Source organism: Ciconia boyciana, chromosome 30, assembly GCF_034638445.1.
Source record: "Ciconia boyciana chromosome 30, ASM3463844v1, whole genome shotgun sequence".
Taxonomy (NCBI): Eukaryota; Metazoa; Chordata; class Aves; order Ciconiiformes; family Ciconiidae; genus Ciconia; species Ciconia boyciana.
The window spans coordinates 999,809-1,022,743 of record NC_132963.1 but is presented as its reverse complement, the minus strand read 5'-3'; the positions used below and the strand labels follow the sequence as shown (position 1 = coordinate 1,022,743).

The window sequence follows — 22,935 nt, the reverse complement described above, 5'->3', positions numbered from 1 at the left end:
CCCCCCCCCCCCCCAATAAACCCGCCTTGGCCCCGCCTCCCCGCTGTCACGTGTGCTCGCTGGCCCCGCCTCCCGGGGGGGGGCGTGGCCCTCCCGAAGCCCCACCCACCCCTCTCCACGGCTGAGGCGGGGCGGGGGGGGGTGGAGCGTCTTTATTGGGGCGGGGCTTACAGGGGGCGGGGTTAGGTCAGCGGGGGGGCGTGGCTTGCTGCTCTCAGCCGGGGCGCTGCGTGGTGGCCGTTGGCTGGGGGTGGGCGTGGCCTGAGGGGGCGTGGCCTGCGCGGGGTGGGCGGGGCTACTGCCGCTCGTAGATGAGGCGCAGGAGGCGCAGGCTGGGCCCGTAGCGCTGCTGCTGCCGCTGCCCCGCCTCCTGCCACCTGCGTCGTCGTGACGTCATCGTGACGTCGTCGGCCCCTCCCCTGCCCCACTGACACCACACCACCCCCCCCCCAGTAGCCCCAGTTTGGTCCCGGTGCCCCTCCCAGTCTCCCCAGTGCCCCCCAGTATCGCCCTGATCCCTCCCCAGTGCCCCCCAGTCCCTCCCAGTAACCACCCAGTGCCCCCCCACTGTTCCCAGTATCCCCCAGTCTCCCCCAATCTCCCCGCTGCCCCTCCCAGTATCCCCCAGTGCCCTCCCAGTATGCCCCAGTAGCTCCCAGCACCCTCCCAGTGCTCCCACTGTTCCCAGTCCCCCCAGTATCCATCCCAGTATACCCAGTGCCCTCCCAGTCCCTCTCCCAGTGTCCCTCCATCTCCCCAGTCCTCCCCAGTCCCCTCCCAGTGCTCCCAGTCCCCTCCCAGTCCTTCCCAATGCCCCCCAGTCCCTCCCAGTGCTCCCAGTCCCCTCCCAGTGCCTCGTAGTCCCCTCCCAGTCCCCTCCCAGTGCTCCCAGTCCCCTCCCAGTCCTTCCCAGTGACCCCCAGTCCCCTCCCAGTCCCCTCCCAGTGCCTCCCAGTGCCCCCCAGTCCCCTCCCAGTGCTCCCAGTCCCCTCCCAGTGCTCCCAGTCCCCTCCCAGTCCTTCCCAGTGCCCCCCAGTGCCCCCCCAGTCCCCTCCCAGTGCCCCCAGTCCCCTCCCAGTGCTCCCAGTCCCTCCCAGTGCCGCTCACCGCTGCCGCACGCGCTTCCAGCGCTCCATGTTCTTGTAGATCAGCGACGACATCGAGGGGGCGGGGTCAGGCAGCTGGGGGGCGGGGCGATGACATCAGCGGTGACATCACCCCCAGGACGAATGACACCGGCAGGTGCCGCGACATCGCAGGGGCGCGGGGCGGTGATGTCACGGGGTGATGTCACAGGGGCGTGATGTCATAGGGTGCAATGACATCACAGGCTGCCTCGGGGGGGGCGAGGTCACTTGGGGGTCAGAGGGCGTCACAGGGGAATTTGGGGTCACTTGGGGTCACGGGGGCACTTGGGGTCACTTGGGGTCACTTAGGTCACTTTGAGGTCACTTGGGGGTCACAGGGGGCACTTTGGGGTCACGGGGGGAATTGGGGGTCACAGGGGGCACTTGGGGGTCATGGGAGGATTTGGGGTCCCAGGGTCACTTGGGGGTCAGAGGGGCGAATTGGGGTCACAAGGGTCACTTCGGGGCCACTTGTGGGTCACAGAGTGCACTTGGGGGTCACTGGGGGTCAGAGGAGGGGAATTGGGGGTCACAGGGGGCACTTGGGGGTCACAGAACGCACTTGGGGGTCACAGGGAGTCACTTGGGGGTCACTGGGGGGGGGGGAACTTGGGGGTCCCGGGGGGGCACTTGGGGGTCTCACCTGGTCGGGGCGGGGCCCCTCCTCAGGGCCGAGGGGGAGGGGATGCGGGGGGCCCCGGGGGCGGGGGCGGCAGCTCGTAGATGTCCTCCCCCTTCCCAGCATGCCCTGCGGCGCCCTGGGGGCACGGGGGGGTCAGGGGCGCCCCACATCGCCCCCTCCCCACCGCATTGGGGTCCCCCAGCCCCATAGCGGGGCACCAAGGAACCCCCAGCCCCATAGCAGGATATCAGGGTCCCCCCAGCCCCATAGAAGAATGTTGGGGTCCCTTCAGCCCCATGGCAGAATGTTGGGGTCCCCCCAGCCCCATAGCAGGATACTGGGGTCCCCTCAGCCCCATAGCAACACATCAGCCCCTCCCCCAGCCCCATAGCGGGATGTTGGGGTCCCCCAGCCCCATAAAAGTTATTGGGGTCCCCTCCTCAGCCCCATAGCAAGATATTGGGCTCCCCCAGCCCCATAGCGGGATATTGGGGTTCCCCAGCCCCATAGCAGGATATGGGGTTCCCCAGCCCCATAGCAACACATTAGGCCCCCCCAGCCCCATAGCGAGATAGTGGGGTCCCCCTGCCCCATAGCGAGATACTGAGGTTCCCTCAGCTCCATAGCAACACATTGGGGTCCCCCCAGCCCCATAGCAGGATAGTGGGGTCCCCCCAGCCCCATAGCGAGATATTGGGGTCCCCCTGCCCCACATCGGGGTCCCCTCAGCCCCATAACGCGATACCGGGGTTCCCCCCCACCGAGCCCCCTAAGTTGCAGGGGGCACCCCAATGACTCCCTCCCCCTCCCCATCCATCTCCCCACACTTGGGGGGCTCACCTCGGGGCGGGGCGGCGCCGTGGGGTGTTGGGGGGCCGCCCCCCCACCCCGCGCCGTGGGGCAGTTGCGCATCCAGGCGCGGCAAACGGGGTACAGGGGGGTCCCCTCGGGGAACTGCCCCAGCTCCACGCTCCGGTCAAAGAGCTTGATCACGTAGGTATCTGTGGGGCGCCCCACGGCGGGGGGCTTGGGGGTCAGCCCCATAGCCTGCCCCATAGCGCCCACCCTCAGCTGCTCCCCTCCACCCCACCCGTGAGGGAGGGTTGGGGGTGCTGAGAGAGATATGGGGGGATCCCAGCCCCATAGCGGGATGGGCAGGAGACTGCCAGCCCCATAGCAGGATGGGCAGGGGATCGCCAGCCCCATAGCGTGCCTCCCAGCCCCATAGTGGGATGGGCAGGAGACTGTCAGCCTCATAGCGGGATGGGCGGGGGGTTCGTCAGCCCCATAGCGTCCTTCCCAGCCCCATAGCGGGATGGGCGGGAGGCTGCTGGCCCCATAGCATCCCTCCCAGCCCCATAGCGTCCCTCCCAGCCCCATATTATTCCTCCCAGCAGTTGTGGGGCAGCCCCATAGCACTTAAAAACTGAGATTCTCCAGCCCCATAGCAGTGAAAGGATGACCTCCCCCAGCCCCACAGCAGCCGTGGGGCAGCCCCATAGCACTTAGCCCTGATAATCCAATCCTAACCCCATAACAATTAGCAATAAACTTCCCTCCCATCGCCCCAACACTTGTGGGGCAGCCCCACAGCAGTTGGGGGGCAGCCCCACAGCAGCCGTGGGGCAGCCCCATAGCACTTCGGAGCGATACTCTAACCCCAATCCCGTAACAGTTACAAACGTCGTGTCCCCCCCCAAACCCCCTTAACACTTGTGGGGCAGCCGCGCAGCAGTTGGGGGGCAGCCCCACAGCAGCCGTGGGGCAGCCCCATAGCGCCCACTCACTGTGCCGCTGCTGGCCGGGCTCGGGCAGCCCCTCCTCCGCTTCCCGCCGCTTCTTCCGCCGCTGCTGCGAGAAACGCCCCGAGGGCCTGGGGGGGGGAGGGGAGGGGACCCCAAAAGGGGGGGGGTGGGGGCCCCAACATCTGGGGCGGGGCCCCAACATCTGGGCCCCCCCCCGCCCCTCCCCCACTCACCTCTTCCCCGGGGCGGTGGGCGACGCCTCCCTGGAACGAGGGTGGGGGTTGGGAGCCCCCCTAGGACCCCCAAAATGGGGGGGCCCCCCCCGAGACCCCCCCCAATTTTTGGGGGGACCCCTTATCCCCCCCCCGGGATCCCCCAAAGTGGGGAGCGCCCCCCAGGGACCCCAAAAGTGCCCCCCATCCCTTCCCCCAGGGACCCCAAAGGGGGTGTGTGTCCCCCAGGACCCCAAAATTAGGCCCCGCCCCCCCAATTTTTGGGGACCCCCTATATCCCGCCTCCCCACCAGGGATCCCCCCAAAGTGGGGGCGCCCCCAGGGGCCCCAAAAGTGGGGTCACCCCCCCAAGGGACCCCAAAAATGGGGTGTGCCCCCCAGGACCCCAAAACTGGGGGTGTCCCCCCTTTACCCCCCAAGGACCCCCAAAGTGGGGTGCCCACCCTGAGCCCCCAAAGTGGGGTGCCCCCCACCCCAGGGCCCCCCAAAAGTGGGTGCCCCCCCTCACTTGCTGAGGGCGTCGCCGGGCGCCTTCCCCGCCTCCTCCTCCATCGGCTCCCTGCACCCCAACACCAGCGGGGGACCCCCAAAATCGGGGGGCCCCCAAATCCTGCAGGGCCCCCCAACCCCCGGGACCCCTGAGCCCTCCCAGGGCCCCCAAATCCCTCTGGGGGCCCCCAAAGACCCATCCCCCCAAGTATTGGGGTCCCCCAGCCCTGTGCCCCCCCGTTTTGGGGTCCCCCTTCCCCCTCCCTGTGACCCCCCCAACTTTTGGGGTCCCCCAGCCCTGTGACCCCCCAGTTCCAGGGTCCCCCCCGCCCTGTGACCCCCGAGGGTTTTGGGGTCCCCCCAGGTTTTGGGGTCCCCCTTCCTTGTGCCCCCCCGAGGGTTTGGGGTCCCCCAGGTTTTGCCTCCCCCAGGTTCTGGGGTCCCTCCCCCAGTTCTGGGTCCCCCCCAGGTTCCGGGGTCCCCCCGAGGGTTTGGGGTCCCCCCCCAGGTTTTGGGGCCCCCCAGTTTTGGGGTCCCCCCGGTTTCAGGGTCCCCCCGGTTTCGGCGCCCCCCGGTTTTGGGGTCCCCCCAGGTTTTGGTGTGTCCCCCCCGGTTTCAGGGTCCCCCCAGTTTTGGGGTCCCCCCCAGTTTTGGGGTCCCCCCAGTTTCGGCCCACCCCCGGTTTCAGGGCCCCCCCGGTTTCAGGGGTCCCCCCCAGGTTCCGGCCCCCTGCCTGCGCTGCAGCAGCCCCTGCAGGACGGCGTCCAGGCGGCTGCGGGCAGAGGCGGCCTCCAGGTCTGGGGAGAGGGGACGGGGACAGGGACGGGGACAGGGACATCAGTGGGGACAGGGGGACAGGGGGACAGGGGGGACATTGGGGACATCAGTGGGGACGGGGGACAGGGACAGGGACACAGGGGGACATCAGTGGGGACATTGGGGACAGGGACAGGGGGACATCAGTGGGGACAGGGGGACAGGGGGACATTGGGGACATGGGGGAGATCAGTGGGGATGGGGACAGTGGGGACATTGGGGACATTGGGGACATTGGGGACAGGGGACAGGGGGGACAGGGGACATTGGGGACATCAGTGGGGACAGGGGGACAGGGGACATGGGGACAGGGACAGGGACGTGGGGACAGTGGGGACAGTGGGGACATGGGGACAGGGGACAGGGGACAGGGACATTGGGGACATCAGTGGGGACAGGGGGACAGGGACAGGGACACAGGGGGACATCAGTGGGGAGAGGGGGACAGGGGACAGGGGCAGGGGGACATGGGGACATCAGTGGGGGCGGGACAGGGACACAGGGGGACACGCGATGGGGGACGGGGGGGACACGGGGGGACGCAGGGGCGGAGCCTCACCGGGTCTCTCCACCTTCACCCTCCCGGGCAGCATGGCCACACGGCACCTATGGGGGAGAGGGGCTATAGGGGACGGGGGCTATAGGGGATGGGGGAGCTATAGGGGAGAGGGGGCTATAAGGGACGGGGGGCACCTATGGGGGACGGGGGTATAGGGGACGGGAGACATCTATAGGGGACAGGGGGCACCTATAGGAGAGAGGGGGCTATAGGGGACGGGGGGTATAGGGGACGGGGGAGCTATAGGGGATGGGGGCACCTATGGGGGAGAGGGGCTATAGGGGACAGGGGGCTATAGGGGACGGGGGGAGCTATAGGGGATGGGGGCACCTATAGGGGAGAGGGGACTATAGGGGACAGGGGACATCTATAGGAGACAGGGGGAGCTATAGGGAGAGGGGGCTATAGGGGACGGGGGGCACCTATGGGGGAGAGGGGGCTATAGGGGACGGGGGCACCTATGGGGGACGGGGGGAGCTATAGGGGACAGGGGATACCTATAGGGGAGAGGGGCTATAGGGGACAGGGGGCATCTATAGGGGACAGGGGGAGCTATAGGGGGCACCCGGATGCCTGCATCCCCCATAGGGGACAGGGGATCTATAGGGGGCACCCAGATGGCTGCGTCCGCTATAGAGAACAGGGGGGATCTACAGGGCACAGGGGATCTATAGTGAACACGGGGGACCTATAGGAGACAGAGGGGATCTATAGGTGATGGGGGGATCTATACGGGACAGGGTATCTATAGTGAACGGGGGGATCTATAGGGGATAAGGTGATCTATAAGGGGCACCCAGACGCCTGCGTCCCCCATAGGGGACAGGGGCAGTGTCTATAGGGGTCATCTCCCCCCCCGGGTCCCCTATGCGTGGGGGATCTATAGGGGGCCCCCAAACACTTGGGTCCCCTATGGGGGGGCTATAGGAGTCTTGGGGGTCACCCCCACTCCCGGGCCCCCTATAGAGATGGTGTGGGGGGGATCTATAGGGATTGCCCAGACACCTGGGTGCCCTACAGGGGACAGAAAGGGGTCTATAGGGGCCATCTCCACCCCTGGGTCACCTATAGAGAGTTGGGGGGGGATCCATAGGGGTCCTCCAGATGCCTGGGTCCCCTATAGGGAACAAGGGGGGTGTTTATAGGGGTCAGCTCCCCCCCGGGTCTCCTATAGCAGAGGGGGGGGTGTCTATGGGGTCACCCACACTCCTGGGTCCCCTATGGGGAGATCTATAGGGGTCTTGGGGGTCACCCAGCTGCCTGGGTCCCCTATGGGGGGGATCTATAGGGGTCACCCCTACCCCTGGGTCCCCTATATGGGATGAGAGGGGCTACAGGGGTCATCTCCACCCCTGCGTGCCCTATAGGGGGCTGTGGGGGATCTATAGGGATCACCCGGACGCCTGGGTCCCCTATGGGGGGCTATAGGGGTCTTGGGGGTCACCTGGAGGCCTGGGTCCCCTATGGGGGATGGGGGGGTGTCTATAGGCGTCATCTCCCCCTGGGCCCCCTATGGGGGGTGGGGGGATCTATAGGGGTCACACAGATGCCTGGGTCCCCTATAGGGGACGGGGGGCTATAGGGGTCATCTGCACCCCTGGGTGCCCTATGGGCGGGGAAGGGGGATCTATAGGGGGCCCCCGAACTCCTGGGTCCCCTATGGGGGGTCTATAGGGGTCACCCCCACTCCTGGGTCCCCTATAGGGGGTGGGGGGCCTATAGGTGTCAGCTCCACCCCTGGGTCCCCTATGGGGGGGTCTACGGGGTCTCCCGGACGCCTGGGTCCCCTATGGGAGGGGCTATAGGGGGCTATAGGGGGCTATAGGGGGCTATAGGGGCCCCCCCATCTCCTCACCGCTCCGCCGCCGCCGCCGCTCCCCACCGCCCCTCCGCTCCCGCCCCCTATTGGCCGCCGCGCCCGCCCATCACCGCCCGCTGACCAATCACCGCCGCAGGAAGGGGAAGGGGGGGGGCGCGAAGAGAGGCGGTGCCTTGAGGCCGCGCGGGGCACGACGGGAGTTGTAGTCCGCCGCCATGTTGGGGGCAGGCGGCCGGCCGCCATTTCGCGCCGCGCCGCGGGGGCTGCTGGGAAATGGAGGCGCCGTTGCTTGGCAACGCGCGGGGGCTGATGGGAAGGGCGGCCGCGGCCTGGCCGCCCCATGGAACCGGTGAGGCCTCGGGGCGCCCCATAAGTGTGGGGCGGGGGTTGGGGGGGACCCCACGACGTCACCTCGCGTCACCATGACGTCATGTCCGCCCCCGCAGGGACTCGGCCTGGAGGAGCGGACGGCCCGGCTGCTGCGGAGAAGGTAATGGGGGGGGAGGTGTGGATGCCCCGGCCCCATAGCTGCCCCACAAGTGTCCCCCCGGCCCCATGGCTGCCCCCTAAGTGCCCCCCGGCCCCATAACTGGCACCTCCAGACCCTTAACTGCCCCCCCCAAGTGCCCCCCCGGACCCCCAAGTATCCCCCAGACCCCAAGTTCCCACCCTGGACCCCCAAGTGCCCCCTTGGGACCCCTAAGTGGCCCCCCGACCCCTAACTGCCCCTAAGTAACCCCTGGACCCCTAACTGGCACCCGCGGAGCCATAACTGCCCCCCAAGTGTCCCCCAGACCCACAACTGACTCCTAAGTGCCCCCCAGACCCCTAACTGCCCCCCTTGGACTCCCCCAGACCCCCAAGTATCCCCCAGACCCCCAAGTTCCCTCCCTGGACCCCAAGTGCCCCCCAGACCCCAAGTGCCCCCTAGACCCACAGCTGTCCCCAAGTGCCCGCCCTAGACCCCAAGTGCCCCCCAGCCCCACAAGTGCCCCCAAGTTCCCCCCAGACCCCCAAGTGCCCTTCCTGGACCCCAAGTGCTCCCCTAGACCCACAACCAACCCCCAAGTGCTCCCCTGGCCCCCAAGTGCCCCCCAGACCCCAAGTTCCTCCCCAGACCCCCAAGTGCTCCGCTGGACCCACAACCGCCCCAAGTGCCCCCCAGACCCCAAGTGCTCCCCCGGGCCCGGGGTCTCTCTGGGGTGGGGTGGGGCGGGGCCAGGATCTGGGCTCCGCCCCTCCCCAACCGGCCCCTCCCCCAGCGCCGCCCTGCTCGGCAGCAGCGTCTGCCCCCCCCGGCCACGCCCACACGGGGGGGCGGAGCCACGGATCGGCCCCGCCCTCGGCGACCCCCTCCTCCAATGGCGCTTGGGCCGCCGGGGGGTGGAGCCCGTGCTGGATACGCCCCCGTGGGGCGGGGCCTCGCTCGGCTCCGCCTCCTGGGAGCCGCCCCCCGGGCGGGAGCCATGTTGGAGGTCACGTGACTCCCGTGATGCCGTGCGGCCGACGAGGGAGGACTCCCATGATGCTTTGCGGCGGGAGCCATCTTTGCAGTCACGTGACTCCCGCGAGGCTCTGCGGCCTACAAGCGACGGCTCCCATGATGCCTTGCGGCAGGGGCGGGCCCCAGAGAGGCTCAGCTCCCATGATGCTTTGCGGTGGGAGCCATCTTTGAAGTCATGTGACTCCCGTGATGCCTTGAGGCCTATGATGGATGGCTCCCACGATGCCTTGCGGCGAGGGTGGGCCCCAGAGAGGCTCAGCTCCCATGATGCTTTGCGGCAGGAGCCATCTTTGCAGTCACGTGACTCCCGTGAGGCCCTGCGGCCAACCAGGAGCGGCTCCAATGATGCCTTGCGCCAAGGGTCCCATGATGCCTTGCGGCGGGAGCCATCTTTGAAGTCACGTGACTCCCACGATGCCTCACGGCCTACAAGCGACGGCTCCCATGATGCCTTGCGGCGAGGGCGGGCCCCAGAGAGGCTCAGCTCCCATGATGCTTTGCGGCGGGAGCCATCTTTGAAGTCATGTGACTCCCGTGAAGCCCCGAGGCCAACCAGGAGCAGCTCCCATGATGCTTTGCGGCGGGAGCCATCTTTCAAGTCACATGACCCCCACGATGCCTTGCAGCCTACAAGCGACGGCTCCCATGATGCCTTGCAGCAGAGGCAGGCCCCAGAGAGCCGCGGCTCCCATGATGCCTTGCGGCGGGAGCCATCTTTGCAGTCACGTGACTCCCGTGAGGCCCTGCGGCCAACCAGGAGCGGCTCCCATGATGCCTTGCGCCAAGGGATGGCCCAGGAGGAGCGTGGCTCCCATGATGCCTTGCGGCGGGAGCCATCTTTGCAGTCACGTGACTCCCACGATGCCTCACGGCCTACAAGCGACAGCTCCCATGATGCCTTGCAGCGGGAGCCATCTTTGAAGTCATGTGACTCCCGTGATGACTTGAGGCCTATGATGGACGGCTCCCATGATGCCTTGCGGCGAGGGCGGGCCCCAGAGAGGCTCAGCTCCCATGATGCTTTGCAGCGGGAGCCATCTTTGAAGTCATGTGACTCCCGTGAAGCCCCGAGGCCAACCAGGATCAGCTCCCATGATGCTTTGCAGCGGGAGCCATCTTTCAAGTCACATGACCCCCACGATGCCTTGCAACCTACAAGCGACGGCTCCCATGATGCCTTGCGGCAGGGGCAGGCCCCAGAGAGGCTCAGCTCCCATGATGCTTTGCGGTGGGAGCCATCTTTGAAGTCACGTGACTCCCATGATGCTCTGCGGCCGAGGGGGCGGGGCTCCCAGCATGCCCCGGGGGCCCTAACACAGGTGGGTGGGGGGGAGCCGAGCCGTGGGGCAGGATGGGAATGTGGGGCTGAGCCATGGGGCAGGACGCGGCCGTGGGGCTGAGCTGTGGGGCTGGGTGCAGCCATAGGGCTGAGCTGTGGGGCAGGATGGGGCCATGGGGCAGGATGGGAATGTGGGGCTGAGCCATGGGGCTGAGCCATGGGGCAGGATGGGGCCCGGGGGCGGAGCCAGGGGGCTGGGTCTCCCGCAGGCACCGTGGGGCCGAGCCGTGGGGCAGGATGCGGCTGCCAGCGACTTCCTGCAGCAGGAGCTGGGTGAGGGGCTGGGGGTCACTTGGGGGGCCCGGGGGGGTCACTTCTGGGTCTGGGGGGGTCACTTATGGGTCTGGGGGGTTCATCTGTGGATCTGGGGCATCACTTATGGGTTGGGGGAGTCACTTATGGGTCCTGGGAGGGTCACTTATGGGTCCGGGGCATCACTTATGGGTCCAGGGTGTCACTTATGGGTCTGAGGGAGGTCACTTATGGGTCCGGGGCATCACGTATGGGTCTGGGTGAATCACTTATGGGTGTGGGGGGGTCACTTGTGGGTCCGGGAGATCACTTATGGGTCCTGGGGGGTCACTTATGGGTCTGGGGGGGTCACTTATGGGTCTAAGAGAAGTCATTTATGGGTGAGGGGGGTCACTTATGGGTCTGGGGGATCACTTATGGGGCTGGGGGGTCACTTATGGGTCTAAGAGGAGTCATTTATGGGTGAGGGGGGCCACTTATGGGTCTGGGAGTCTCACTTATGGGGCTGGGGGATCAGTTAGGGGTCTGGGGTGTCACCTATGGGGCAGGGAAGTCACTTATGGGTCCAGGGGGATCACTTATGGGTCCGGGGGTCACTTATGGGTCTGGGGGTCACTTATGGGTCTAAGAGGAATCACTTATGGGTCTGGGGGTCACTTATGGGTCCGGGGGGTCACTTACGGGTCCGGGGGTCACTTATGGGGCGGCCCCTCACCCCGCCCCCAGACACGCCGGGGATCCCGTCCTGCGGCTGCTGCGGGGCCGACGCCGGGCGCTGCGGGGACGCCTGCGGTACGGCCCCTCCCCCATTTTGGGGTGCCCCCCACTTGTGGGGTGCCCCTCCCCCCAACTGTGGGGTGCCCCTCCCCTCCCCCACGGGGGTCCCTGACCCCCTTTTTCTCCCCCCAGGGCCGTCGAGAGCCTCCTGGCAGCGCTGCTGGACCCCCCAAATTTGGGGGGACAATAAAGCGATGACACCCCAAAAACCGTCTTGGGGGAGGGGCGACCCTGATCCCCCCAGTCCCTTGGGGCCCCCCTTTTGGGGTCCCCCACCCCCAAATCCTCCTCACCCCCCCGTACCTTTACAGCGTAATGGCGGCCGGCCTTGGCGCCTCCAACTCCCATCACCCCCCCTCTCCCCGCGCGGCGCAGGCGCGGAACTACAACTCCCATCATGCCCCGCGCCCCCCATAGAGCCCCCATTGTATCCTCGCTCTTCCGGAACTACAGCTCCCGCCGTGCCCCGCGCCGCCCAACACCCGCCATGACGCTGCGCTCCTCCACGACTACAATTCCCGTCATGCCCCGCGCCGCCATAGGGCGCCATTACCCGCCGGGACTACAACTCCCGTCGTGCCCCGCGGCGCCGCCGCTTTCCCGCGCTTTTTCCTCTCGTCTCTCGCTCCCCTCACCATGGCGGCGGCTGAGGCGGCGCTGGCTCGGTGGGCCCGGGCCGAGATGGAGCTGCCGCCCGCTCTCGCTCCCCCCGGGCCCGTCCTCCGCAGGTGGGAACCCCCCTGGGGAACCCCCGCGAACCCCCCGGGAACCGGGGAGAGGCCGCAGCGGGACCGGCTGCTTCCAGGGGGGGGAGCCCCGGGATCGACACCCCCCCCCCCTCCTCCCCGGGGCTGGGATCCCCTCACGGGACCCCCCTTCTCACGGGACCCTCCCCTCATGACTGGGGACTCGCCCCCCAGAATTGGGCCCCCTCCCCAGGAGCCTCCAGAGAGGCTGATCCGGTTTGTCGGGGAGGTTTTGGGGTTCCCCTTGGGGTAGAGAGGGGTCCTGGGGGTTTTGGGGTCCCCTTGAAGTTGGGGGGGGGCCCTCTGAGGGGGTTTTGGGGTCCCCTTGGAGTTGGGGGATCCCTAAAGGGGCTTTGGGGTCCTCTTGGGGTGGGTTGGGAAGTTCCTGGGGGTTTTGGGGTCCCCTTGAAGTTGGGGGGCCCTGAGGGGGATTGGGGATCTCCTTGGGGGGGTTAGGGGGTCCCTGGGGCGTTTTGGGGTCCCCCTGGAGTTGGGGGTCTCTGAGGGGGTGCTTGGGGGTTTTTGGGGTCCCTGGGGGTTTTGAGGTCCCCTTGGGGTGGGTTGGGAGGTGCCTGGGGGGTTTTGGGGTCCCAGGAGGGGTTTGGGGTCCCCTTGGGGTGGGGAGGGGTCCCTGGGGGTTTTGGGGTGCCCTTGGAGTTGGGGGTTCCTGGGGTGGGGGCTTGGGGGTTTTGGGGTCCCTGGGGGTTTTGGGGTCCCCTTGGAGTTGGGGAAGGGAGGCCCTGAGAGGGATTTGGGTTTTTTTTTTGGGGTCCCTTTGGGGTGGGGGAGGACCCCAGGAAGGTTTTGGGGTGCCCCTGACCCCCATTTTTCCCCCCCCCCCAGGTTGTGCTCCGGGTCCTGCGCCCCCATCTGGGAATTCGTCACCCGCCACGTCCGGCACCCGCGGTGAGGGGGGACCCCGATATCCAGGGGGGACCCCAAGACCCAGGGGGGGACCCCAAGATCCGGGGGGACCCCAAGATCCAGGGGGACACCCCAAGATCTGGGGGGGACCCCAATATTTGGGACCTGATCCTTTGTGGGGGGGGGTTTATCCCCACAGGAACGTGCAGAAGATTCGGGGGAACCTGCTCTGGTATCCGCAGCACCCCAAAAACTGGGGGGGGGGCCCCAAAACCCGGGGGGAGCCCTCAAAATTTGGGGGTGCACCTTAAAGTTGAGAGGGGTACCCCCAAATTGATTAGCGGCACCCCAAAGTACTCAGGGATACCCCAAAATGGGGGGGGGGCACCCCCAAAATGCACCACGGGCACCCCGAGATGGAGGAAAACCCACCTGGGGGGCACCCCAAAACCCAGGGGGCACCCCAAAACCCGGGGGGGCCCCCCAAAATCCCCAGGGGGCCCCCCCCCAAATGTGTTGGGCACCTCAGGGGCACCCCAAAACCGGCAGGGACACCTCGAAATCCCCCCCAGGGCACCCCAAAATTAATGGGGTGCCCCAAAGCCCCCCCTGGGGCCCCCCAAAATCCATCGGATGCCTCGTTTCCCTTAGCCCCCCCCAATCCCCTGGGGCCCCCCCAAAACAGCCTAAAGTCCCCTGAGGGGGCTCCCAATTTCCCTTCAGACCTCCCCAAACACCGGGGGTCCCCAAAATCTTCCCCCCCAATTTGTTCCTTAACTCGGGTGCAGGTACCGGCACCTGCAGGAGATGGAGGTGAGGGGGGGGGGGATTTGGGGGGCTCTGGGGAGGGGTGGGGGCGGTTTGGGGGTCCTGAGGTTGGGGGATGGGGGAGGATTTGGGGGGCTGCAGGGGGATTTGGGGGACCCTGGGTCGGGGGGTGGGGAGTTTTGGGGGTCCTTGCAGTTGGGGGTGTTTTGGGGTTCCCCAAATTGGGGGGGGGGGAGAAAAAGTTGGGGGACCCCAAATTTTTGGGGGGGGTGGGGGATTTGGGGGAGGGGTAGAGGGATTTGGGGGTGTGCGTGGATTTGGGGGGGCTGGGGCGCTGCTGGGGTCCCCTCAGGTGAGGGGGTGGTTTGGGGTTCCCCCAAATTGGGGGGGGCCACAATGAGGGGGGAGCAAGTGGGGGTCCCCCAAATTTTGGGAGGGGGTGGGGAGGTTTTGGGTGGGGTGGGGGATGTTTAGGGGGTGGGGGCTTTGGGGGGTGCGGGGATTTTTGGGGGGGTCTTTGAGGTAAAGGGGTGTTGGGGTGTTTGGGGGGAAGGGGGGGCGCGTCCCCTGACCTTGACCTTTCCAGCAGGGGCGGGGCCGGCGCTGCGAGAGGCCGTGTCCAGCCTGCGGCAGGAACTGGGGGGCTGGAGGGGGCCCTGGGGGGCCCAGGAGGCGGCTCTGGAGCTGGGTGAGTGGGGGGACCCCTGAATACTTGGTGCCCCTTTTTGGGGGGTTTGAGGGGTTTTGGGGACTCCCTGGATACCTGGGTCCCCTTTGGGGGGGGTTGGGGGCTCCCAGACGCCTGGGTCCCATTTTGGGGGGGCTGGGGGGGGCACCAGACTCCTGGGTGCTTTTTGGGGGGGCTGGGGGGGTTTTGGGGACCCCCCCCAGGTGCCCGGGTCCCATGTTGGGGGGGCAGGGGGGCTCCTGTGTCCCCTGACCCCCCCTTTTCTCTGCCCCCCCTCTTCCCCCCCCACAGAGGCGGCGCTGGAGGCGGGGCTAAGCCGGCGGAGGGCGGGGCTTCGCCGGGGGGCGGAGCTCCGGCTGCTGGAGGGGCGGCAGCGCGGGAGGGGCAGCGGCTGCGGGGGGCGGGAGGCCCTGCGGCCCCCAGGGTGAGTCACGTGGGGGGCGGGGCTTGTGGGTGGGGTGGGAGGGGCTTCACCCCGTGGGGGCGGGGCTTCCCTAAGGGGGCGGGGCGGGGTGCCCAAGGGGAGAACCAGGTTGCTGGGTGGGGAGGGGGTGGGGCTTCCCGGGGTGGGCGGGGCTGTGGGAGAGTGTGGGCGGGGTTTCCCCGTGTGGGCGGGGCTTATCTGTAGGGGAGTGGTGGCTCTTGGTGTGGGTGAAGAGGGGTGGAGCTTACTACTGTGGGTGGGGCTTTTGGTATGGGTGTGGCTGTGGGTGGAGCCTCTGCTGGTGGGGGCGGGGCTTTCCAGGGTGGGCAAGGCTGGAGGATGCAGTGGAGCTTCCCCAGGGGCGGGGATTCCCTGTGGGGGTGGAGCCAGGGGCGGGGCTTCCTGGCAGGGGCGGGGTTTCCTCACTAGGGGCGGGCCTTCCCCTTGGGGGTGGGGTATGGGCGTTGGGGCGGGGCTCCCCGTAGGGGCGTGGCTTTCCCATGATGCCCCGTTGCAGTAGGCGGGAGGGGGCGGAGCCAGAGCTGGCGGCCGCCGTCGCCGCGGGGATGGAGCCGGAGGTGCTGGTGAGTGGGGCGGGGCTTATGGGGGGCGGGGTTAGGGGGCGGGGCTCGGGGGGGGCGGGGCGTGCAGTGACTGGCTCCTCCCCCGCAGGCGTCGGTCCGGGCCGTCTGCAGGATCCGGGCGGAGGCGCTGGAGGAGCTGCTGGAGCCCCGCCCCCGTGGCGAGTAAGCCCCGCCCCTTTTGTCAATTATGCCTCTGTCAATCATCTTATCAGTGATTCCTTACCTGTCAATCATCTCCTTGTCAATCATCCTGTGTTTGTTGGTGCTCATCATTCCCAGTTGTCAATCATTCTTCGCTCATCAGTGGAGCTTTCCTTGTCAATCTCTGACTTTGATTGACAGCTGCGGTTGTCAATCACGGTAGATACTTGTCAATCAGCTGCTCCGTTCGTGTCAATCACAGATATGCAAATTATTCTTAAGCCATCAATTGCCGCTATTAATTATTTTTAGGCTGCCAATCACATCTATATTGCTCCTTTTTTCTGACATATTAGTTGGTTTTGGGTTGTCAATCATTACTGATCCGTCAATCATTCTGAAGCTGCCAATCATTCTTCAATCATTCTTTAATTATCCATCAATCACGATCATCGATTAATGGCGACTTGTCAATCACTGACGAACACATCAAACGTTTTTCACGCGTTGTTCGCTGCCGATGCAGCAGTTTCTGCCGGCCTGTCAATCACTCATGACCTGTCAATCACTCTATTGATCAATTTAGCTGGTCAGTAGGAAGGAGCTGTCAATCACCCTGACCTGTCAGTCACGTTGATTTTCATTATCCTGGCTCACCACTCACTGACACCTGTCAATCACTTGTCTGAATACTGTTGTGTTGCTTTCGCTTGTCAATCACCTTGCTCGCCCTGTCAATCACCGTCCCCTGTCAATCACTCTCCCCCGCAGGACGCAGCCCCTGATGGCAGTGGCCAACCAGCGCTGGCTGCGGGCGGCCGAGGTGAGTCGGGGTCGGGGGGGGATCCCCAAATACCGGGGTCCCCCCGGCCTCGGGGTGCCCCCGGGGCGCCCCCCCCACCCTCCCGCTGTGCCCCGCAGGCGCTGCTGGGCCGACACCCGCCCGGGGCCGTGCTGGGGGCCCTGCGCCTGCTGGCCCGGGAGAGCGCCCGCCCGCCCCCCCCGCCGTGAGTGCCCGGGGGCGTGGCCTCGCGGTGGGCGTGGTCTGGGGAGGGGTGTGGCCGGAGGAGGGGCGGGGTCAGGGGGAGAGGTGGGGCTTAAGTGGGGGTGGGGGTGGCCGGCCCTGCTGGGGGGGGGGGGGGCTGGGGGCGGGGCTTAGCCGCAGGGCAGTGGCCAAGGGCTGGGGCGGGGCTAAGGGGAGGGGAGTAGTGCGGGGTGTGGCTAGGGGCTGGGGGCGGGGCTTAGCCACGGGGAGTGGCCAAGGGCTGGGGCTGGGCTAAGGGGAGGGGAGTAGTGGGGAAGGTGTGGCTGGGGGCAGGGCTTAGCCGCAGGGGTGTGGCCAAGGGCTGGGGCGGGGCTAAGGGGAGGAGTAGTGGGGAAGGTGTGGCTGGGGGCAGGGCTTAACCGCGGGGGAGTGGCCAAGGGCTGGGGCGGGGCTAAGAGGGGTGCTGCTTATGGGGAAGGGTTGGGGGTGGGGCTTAGGTGCTGGGGGTGGGGCTTTCCTGGGGGCGGGGTGTAGGGATTGGGGTGGGGCTTGTTCTGTGGGGGCGGGGCAAAGGGGGTGCTGCCTATGGGGAAGGGCTGGGGGTGTGGTTTAAGCCCAGGAGTGGGGTTTCTTCCTGGGGGTGTGGTTTAGCTGTGGGGGTGGGGTTTCTTTCTGGGGGTGTGGCCTGGGTATTGAGGCGGGGTTTTTCTTTGGGGGTGGGGCTAATAAGTAGGTGCTGTGTATGGGGAAGGGCTGGGGGTGTGGCTTAAGACTGGGGGTGGGGCCTAGAGATTAAGGTGGGGCTTGTTCTCTGGGGGTGTGGCCAAGGCTTGGGGGCAGGGTAAGGAGCCAGTGAGATCCATGGCAAACTATGAAAAAGGGGAGGGGCTTAGGTGGGGGTGGGGCTTAGACAATGGGGTGGGGCTTTTTCTGGGGGCGGGGCTACAGAAGGGGTGGGGCTTGGCCTTTCTTCCCAGGGCAGGGAGATTCTGGTGGTGGGGGTGGGGCTTTTTCTAAGGGGTGGAGCTAAGGTTGGGTGGGGCCACGTGAAGAGGTGGAGCTTGGTAGAGTGGGTGTGGCCTAAGCAAAGGGGCGGGGCCTGGCAGGAGTTATGTTTTTGTGCTTTATAGGAAAACTGATCCTGACCCTGACCTTGACCCTGACCTTGACCCCCAGGCCCCGCCCACCATCAAGAGCCTCATCCGGGTGAGAAAGGGGGAGGTGGGGGGTGGGGGGACATTGCGGGGGGCCGGGGGGGATTTGGGGGGCCGGGGGCATTTGGGGGGCTGGCGGCTCTTCTGGGGGGGGGAATTTGGGGTCGGGGGGTCTTGGGTGGGGTGGGGGCAGTTTTGGGGGGCAGGGGGCTTTGGGGGGCTGGGGGTGTTTGGGGGGCTGGGGGTGTTCGGGGGCCAGGAGGAATTCAGGGGACCCCTGGTGGGGGCACATTGGGGGTGGGGGGTGGGCGGCAGCTGGGGGGCGGGGGAGGGACGTAGGGCGGTTTTGGGGTTCGCTGACGGCTCTGGGGGTGCCCCCCCCCTCCCCGCAGGAATGTTGGGGGGCTGTGGGGGGGCTGTGGGGCCGCCTGCCCCCCTTGGCCGCCCGCCTGCACCCCCTGCGGCCCCGGCTGGCCCGGCTGCGCCGCCAGCTGGCCCAGCGCCTGGGGGGGGACCCCAAAAGCCAGCGGGCCGCCAGGTAAAGCCTCCCCTGCACCCCAAAACTCCCCAAGCTCCCCTGTACCCTAAAACCCCCACGGAACCCCCACCCCCCCCCCCAGGGACCCCCCAACCTCCTGTGTACCCCAAAACCCTCCGGGGACCCCCAACCCCTCCCTTGCACCCCCCCAGGGACTGCCCCCAATTTTCTGTGCACCCCAAAACTCCCAGAGATGCCCCCCACCTCCCCTGCACCCCAAAACACCCCAGGGACCCCAAATCCCCCGTGCACCCGACCCCTCCCCAAGGACCCCCCAACCTTCCCTGTACCCCAAAGCTCCCAGGGGCTCCTCCTGCACCCCAAAATTCCCCTGCACCCCAAAATTCCCCAGGGACCCCCTAAACCCCCCGTGCACCCCAACCCCCCAGGGAACCCCAAACCCCTCCCCAGGACTCCCTGCACCCCAAAATCCCCCCGGGCTCCCCAAAATGGCTCTTGGCTGCTTTGGGGATTCCAAGAGCCCCCCCAAAATGGCGGCGGGGCTCTTTGGGGACCCCAAAACCACCCCAGGCCCCCCCCAGACACCCTGGGGGCCCCCCAGAGTGGGTGCTGGAGTCTTTGGGGACCCCAAGACCCCCCCCCACACCCCGTGTGCCCCCAAAATGCATTTGGGGACCCCTGTTCCTCTCCGGGCCCCCTATGCCCCCCCCCAAAACAAGACCTGGGGCTATTGGGGGACCCCAAAATCCCTCGAGTTCCCCCCTGGTACCCCCCGGCCCTTTTGGGGACCCCAAAACCCCCAAGTCCCTCCCAAATTGGGTGCTGGCACCTTTTGGTCACCCCAAATTCTCCCTTACCCTTTTGAGGACTCCAAAACCCTAAAGTTTCCCCAGAATCTCCTGGGTCCCCCCAAATTGGGGTGCGGGTCCTTTGGGGACCCGCCTGCCCCTCCAGGGCCCCCTAAAATGGCTACGGGGCTCCTTGGGACCCCAAAACCCCCTGGGACCCCCAAACTGGGTGCTGGGACCCTTTAGTGACCTGCAAACCCCCCGGGTCCCTTTTGGGGACCCCAAAACCCTGAAGTCCCCCAAAAGCTCCTGAGGCCCCCAGACAGGGTCCTGTGCCCCTCAGAGAACCCCAAAACCCCCCCAGTGCTCCCGAAAATGGGTGCTGGGTCTCTTTGGGGACCCCCAAACCCCCTCGGGACCTTTTGGGGACCCCCTGTACCCCCCCCAGGCTGGCGCTGGAGGCTGCGGGGCTGACGGGGGCCCGGAGGGCGCTGGCCCGGGGGTGCAAGAATTACGGGGCCGGGGGCCCCCCAAAACCCGCCCTGGGGGAGCTGCGGCGTCGGCTGCACCGTGAGAGGCAGCGGGTGGTGAGTTTGGGGGTTCGGGGGGATTTGGGGTGCGGGGGGTGGGGGGGATGTTAGAGGGAGCTGGGAGGGTTGAGGGGGGATTGGGGGTTCAGAGGAGGATTTGGGGGTTCAGGAGAGGATTTGGGGGTGTGGGGGGATTTGGGGGTGCAGGGAGGGGCCTGGAGGGTTTGGGGGTGTCTGGGGGAAGTGGGGGGTTCAGGGGGGATTTTGGGGGGTTTGTGGGGATTTGGGGTTCAGGGCACGGCCTGGAGATTTTTGGGGTGCCTGAGGGGAATTGGGGGTTCAGGGAGAAATTTTAGGGGGGGTTGTGGGGATTTGGGGTTCGGGGTGGGTCCCAGAGAGTTTGGGGGACCTGGGGGGTTCAGGGGGATTTGGGGGTTCAGGGTGGGGCCCGGAGGATTTGGGGGTGTCTGGGGGATTGGGGGTTCAGGGGAGATTTGGGGGGATTTGGGGGTTCGGGGTGCGGCCTGGAGGGTTTGGGGGGTGTCTGGGGGGATTGGGGGTTCAGGGGGGGATTTTGGGGGTTGTGGGGGGGATTTGGGGGTTCAGGGCAGGGCCCGGGGGTTTGGGGGTGTCCTGGGGGAGCTTGGGGGGCCAGGAGGGATTTGGGGGTTCGGGGGGTTTAGGAGTTTGGGGGTGTTTGAGGGGTTCAGAGGAAGATTTTAGGGGGACCACGAAGGATTTGGGGGTTCGGGGGGGGCCAGGGAGGTTTTGGGGTACCGGGCGGGGTTTATGGGTCCCATGAGGGATTTGGGGTTCGGGGAGGGCTCTTGGGGTGCCCAGGGGAGTTTGGGGGGATTTGGGGGTCCGGGGGGCTTTGGGGGGGATTTTGGGGTTCAGGGGAGGGGAGAATTTGGGGGGACGGGGACGCCTGGGGGTGGGGGCGCGGTCTTAGGGAGGATTTTGGGGGTTCAAGGAGGGGGGGAGGAGAATTTGGGGGACCTGGGTGAGGTTTGGGGGGCGGGGAGGGGTTTTGGGGGAGCCCCTGATTTTGGGGTGTCCCCCCCCCCCAGGGGCGGCGGCAGCGGCGGCTGCAGGCTCTGGCCAGGGCCACCAGGACCCTCAAGGGGCAACTGCGGCCACTGCAGGCCCGGGTGAGGGCACCCCAAAACCGGGGGGTCCCCAAAACCCAGGGGGGTCCCCGAAACCGCGGGGTCCCCAAAACCGGGGGGTCCCCAAAACCGGGGGTCCCCAAAACCGCGGGGGTCCAACCCCTTAGTACCCCCACCCCTCGGAGCCCCCCAAACCCAGGGGACCCCAAAACCCCGTGATTCGGGGGGAGGGGAATTTGGGCGTCCCCATGATTTGGGGGGCTCAGGGTTGGGGCGGGGTTTGGGGGTGTCACCTGGGTTTTGGGGTCCCCCCAAATTTTGGGAGGGGGTGGGGGTGTCCTGAGGCTGGGGGGAGGGGACTTTGGGGGTGATGTCAGTCTTGGGGCGATGCCACTTTAGGGCCCCCCCAATTTGGGGTTCCCCTCCCCTCAATTTTGGGGTCCCCTGTGGGTTGGGGGATGGGCTTGGGGGGAGGGGGACATCCTGGAAATTTTGGGGGTTCCCCCCAATTTGGGGTGGGGGTGGGGCTTGGGGGTTTCTCAGGTTTGGGGGGGGGGTTGGGGGTCCCCCCAGTTTGGGAGTGCCCCCTGACCCCCTCCCTCCCCCCCATTTCCAGGCGTGGGGCGGCGCAGGCCGGGCTGGGCCGGGCCCCCGTGGCGCTGGCGGGGAGGGGAGCGGCTGCGGCGGCGCTGGGAGCACTGGGAGCACTGGGAGCACTGGGAGAGCCCCCCGGGGTGAGCTGGGGGGCGGGGGGAGGGGAGGGGTCCGGGGTGTCTGAGGGGGAGGGGCTTTAATAATGGAGGGGGAGGGGAGGGAAGGGAGGAGGGAAGGGGAGGAGAGGGAGAGGAGGAGATGGGGGAGGGGACGATGAGGAGAAGCAGGGGAGGGGAGAAGGGAGCAAGGGGAGGGGAGGGGGAGGGGAGGGAAGGGACAGAAGGGGGAGGGGAGGGCTGCCCCTTTGCTGACTCCTCCCCCGCCCAGCCCCCGGACCCGCTGCTGCCCGTCTGCCGTGCCCTGGGGCTGCCGCTGTGTGAGGTGGGGAGGGGCGGCACCCAGGGGTGGGGGAGGGGCGGGGGTGGGGGTGGGGAGAGGATATGAGGGGGAGGCACCCACGGAGGGGGAGGAGGGGGACTGGCGGTGGGGGAGGGCAGGCGGGGAGAGTGTGGGGGGGGAGTGGAGGGGTGGGGGAGGGGCGGCCCATGGGGGGGAGGGGCGAAAGGGAGGCACAGAGGTGGGGGAGGGGAGCGGGGCGGGGGTGGGGGATGGGGTGCGTGTGGGAGCCGTTGGGGGGGGGGGAGGGGTAGGGGGAAGGAGTGCGGTGGTGGGGGAGGGGCCGACCCCCCTGTGTCCCCCCAGGGCCGCCAGGGGGCGCTGTGCCGGGCGGCGTCGCTGCGCCAGGAGCTGCGGAGGCTGCGCCTGGGGGCGGGGCCCGGCGAGGAGGCGGGGCCTGCTCAGCCCCGCCCACCGGCGGGTGAGTACGCAGGGAGCCAGGCGTGTGGGGGCGGGGCCGCGGGTGGCCCCGCCCTCTCTGACCCCGCCCCCTCGCTGCCTCCTCCAGGGGCGGTGGTGGGCGGGGCCGGCTCCGAGCTCCTCCCCCGCCTGCGGCTGGTGGCCAACCAGACTCGGCACTGCATCGAGGCGTGGCCCCGCCTCCAGGCTATCGTCAGCCAATGGTGAGCTTGCACCACCCCTGCAGTGGGTGGGGCAAAGGGGAGGGGGTGTGGCTGCTCGGTGGGTGGCCACACCCACGGGGTGGGGCCAAGAGTTGAGGCCCCGCCCCCAAGGAGGGTTCAGGTGGGGGTGGGGTTGTGGCCACACCCACAGGGCGGGGCCATGGGGGCACACCCACATATGGTTCCTGTTTGGGGGTGGGGCTTGGGCTGGGCCCATTGGGTGGGGCTGAGTGGGTGGTGCTAATAGACCCCGCCCCAACAGGGTGGGGTCACAGGAGGCCACGCCCCTGGGGGTATCCTGGTGGGGGGGAGGAGCTACAGGAGGCCACGCCCAGAGGGAGGAGCTAATACGAGCATCCTCCTGTGGGTGGTACTGGGGAGGCCACGCCCCCGGGGAGGGGCGGAGGCGTGGCCCCACCTCCTTTCCAGTGATGTCATAAATCCTCTCCCCCCTGCAGGTGGGAGCAGCCCGCCCAGTGGACCCTGGCCCCGCCCCCCGGCGGCGTCCCCTTCTCCCATTGGCTGCAGCGCTGGACCCGGGCCACCCAGGCCCTCCCCTCACCCTGTCCCCGCCCCCTCCCCTTGGCTCCACCCACCCGCCCAGCCGAGGGGCGGGGCCGGGCCGAGCCCCACCCCCATTGACCAGAAATAAAGAATGGGCTGGGACAGGAGTGGGCGTGGTGTTGCCGGAGGGGGCGGG

General features: G+C 67.5%; 3 protein-coding genes and 1 long non-coding RNA gene across 7 annotated transcripts; 3 read left to right on the top strand and 1 right to left on the bottom strand.

The window, feature by feature from the left end:
* Positions 1-140: 140 nt before the first annotated feature.
* Positions 141-7,500, bottom strand: LIN37 (lin-37 DREAM MuvB core complex component). 4 transcript variants are annotated; one of them, XM_072848144.1, is made up of 9 exons: positions 7,447-7,500; positions 5,592-5,638; positions 4,950-5,013; positions 4,236-4,286; positions 3,728-3,757; positions 3,537-3,622; positions 2,590-2,750; positions 1,108-1,181; positions 141-377 (listed from the first exon to the last, which is right to left on the bottom strand). In XM_072848144.1, the coding sequence occupies exons 2-9, from the start codon at positions 5,623-5,625 to the stop codon at positions 296-298; spliced, it is 582 nt and encodes a 193-aa protein (XP_072704245.1). In that variant the 5' UTR covers positions 5,626-5,638; positions 7,447-7,500; the 3' UTR covers positions 141-295. The 4 variants fall into 4 exon arrangements, with proteins under 4 accessions (XP_072704245.1, XP_072704242.1, XP_072704244.1 ...); XM_072848141.1 differs by lacking the exon at positions 7,447-7,500 and adding an exon at positions 6,657-6,680; XM_072848143.1 differs by lacking the exons at positions 3,728-3,757; positions 7,447-7,500 and adding an exon at positions 6,657-6,691.
* A 216-nt stretch (positions 7,501-7,716) lies between these two features.
* LOC140644980 (uncharacterized) lies at positions 7,717-14,776 on the top strand. The gene is made up of 9 exons (XM_072848170.1): positions 7,717-7,759; positions 7,857-7,900; positions 10,463-10,526; positions 11,736-12,010; positions 12,872-12,934; positions 13,092-13,124; positions 13,681-13,706; positions 14,250-14,348; positions 14,640-14,776. The coding sequence occupies exons 1-9, from the start codon at positions 7,751-7,753 to the stop codon at positions 14,774-14,776; spliced, it is 750 nt and encodes a 249-aa protein (XP_072704271.1). The 5' UTR covers positions 7,717-7,750.
* Positions 14,777-15,215: 439 nt separating this feature from the next.
* LOC140644979 (uncharacterized) lies at positions 15,216-21,300 on the top strand. Its single transcript, XM_072848169.1, has 9 exons — positions 15,216-15,356; positions 15,445-15,518; positions 16,269-16,320; positions 16,419-16,504; positions 17,613-17,688; positions 18,029-18,174; positions 19,372-19,510; positions 20,524-20,647; positions 21,179-21,300. The coding sequence occupies exons 1-9, from the start codon at positions 15,273-15,275 to the stop codon at positions 21,298-21,300; spliced, it is 903 nt and encodes a 300-aa protein (XP_072704270.1). The 5' UTR covers positions 15,216-15,272.
* A 229-nt stretch (positions 21,301-21,529) lies between these two features.
* LOC140644959 (uncharacterized) lies at positions 21,530-22,906 on the top strand. Its single transcript, XR_012039871.1, has 4 exons — positions 21,530-21,597; positions 21,919-22,033; positions 22,121-22,235; positions 22,694-22,906. It is a non-coding gene; the product is annotated as an uncharacterized lncRNA (long non-coding RNA).
* Positions 22,907-22,935: the final 29 nt, after the last annotated feature.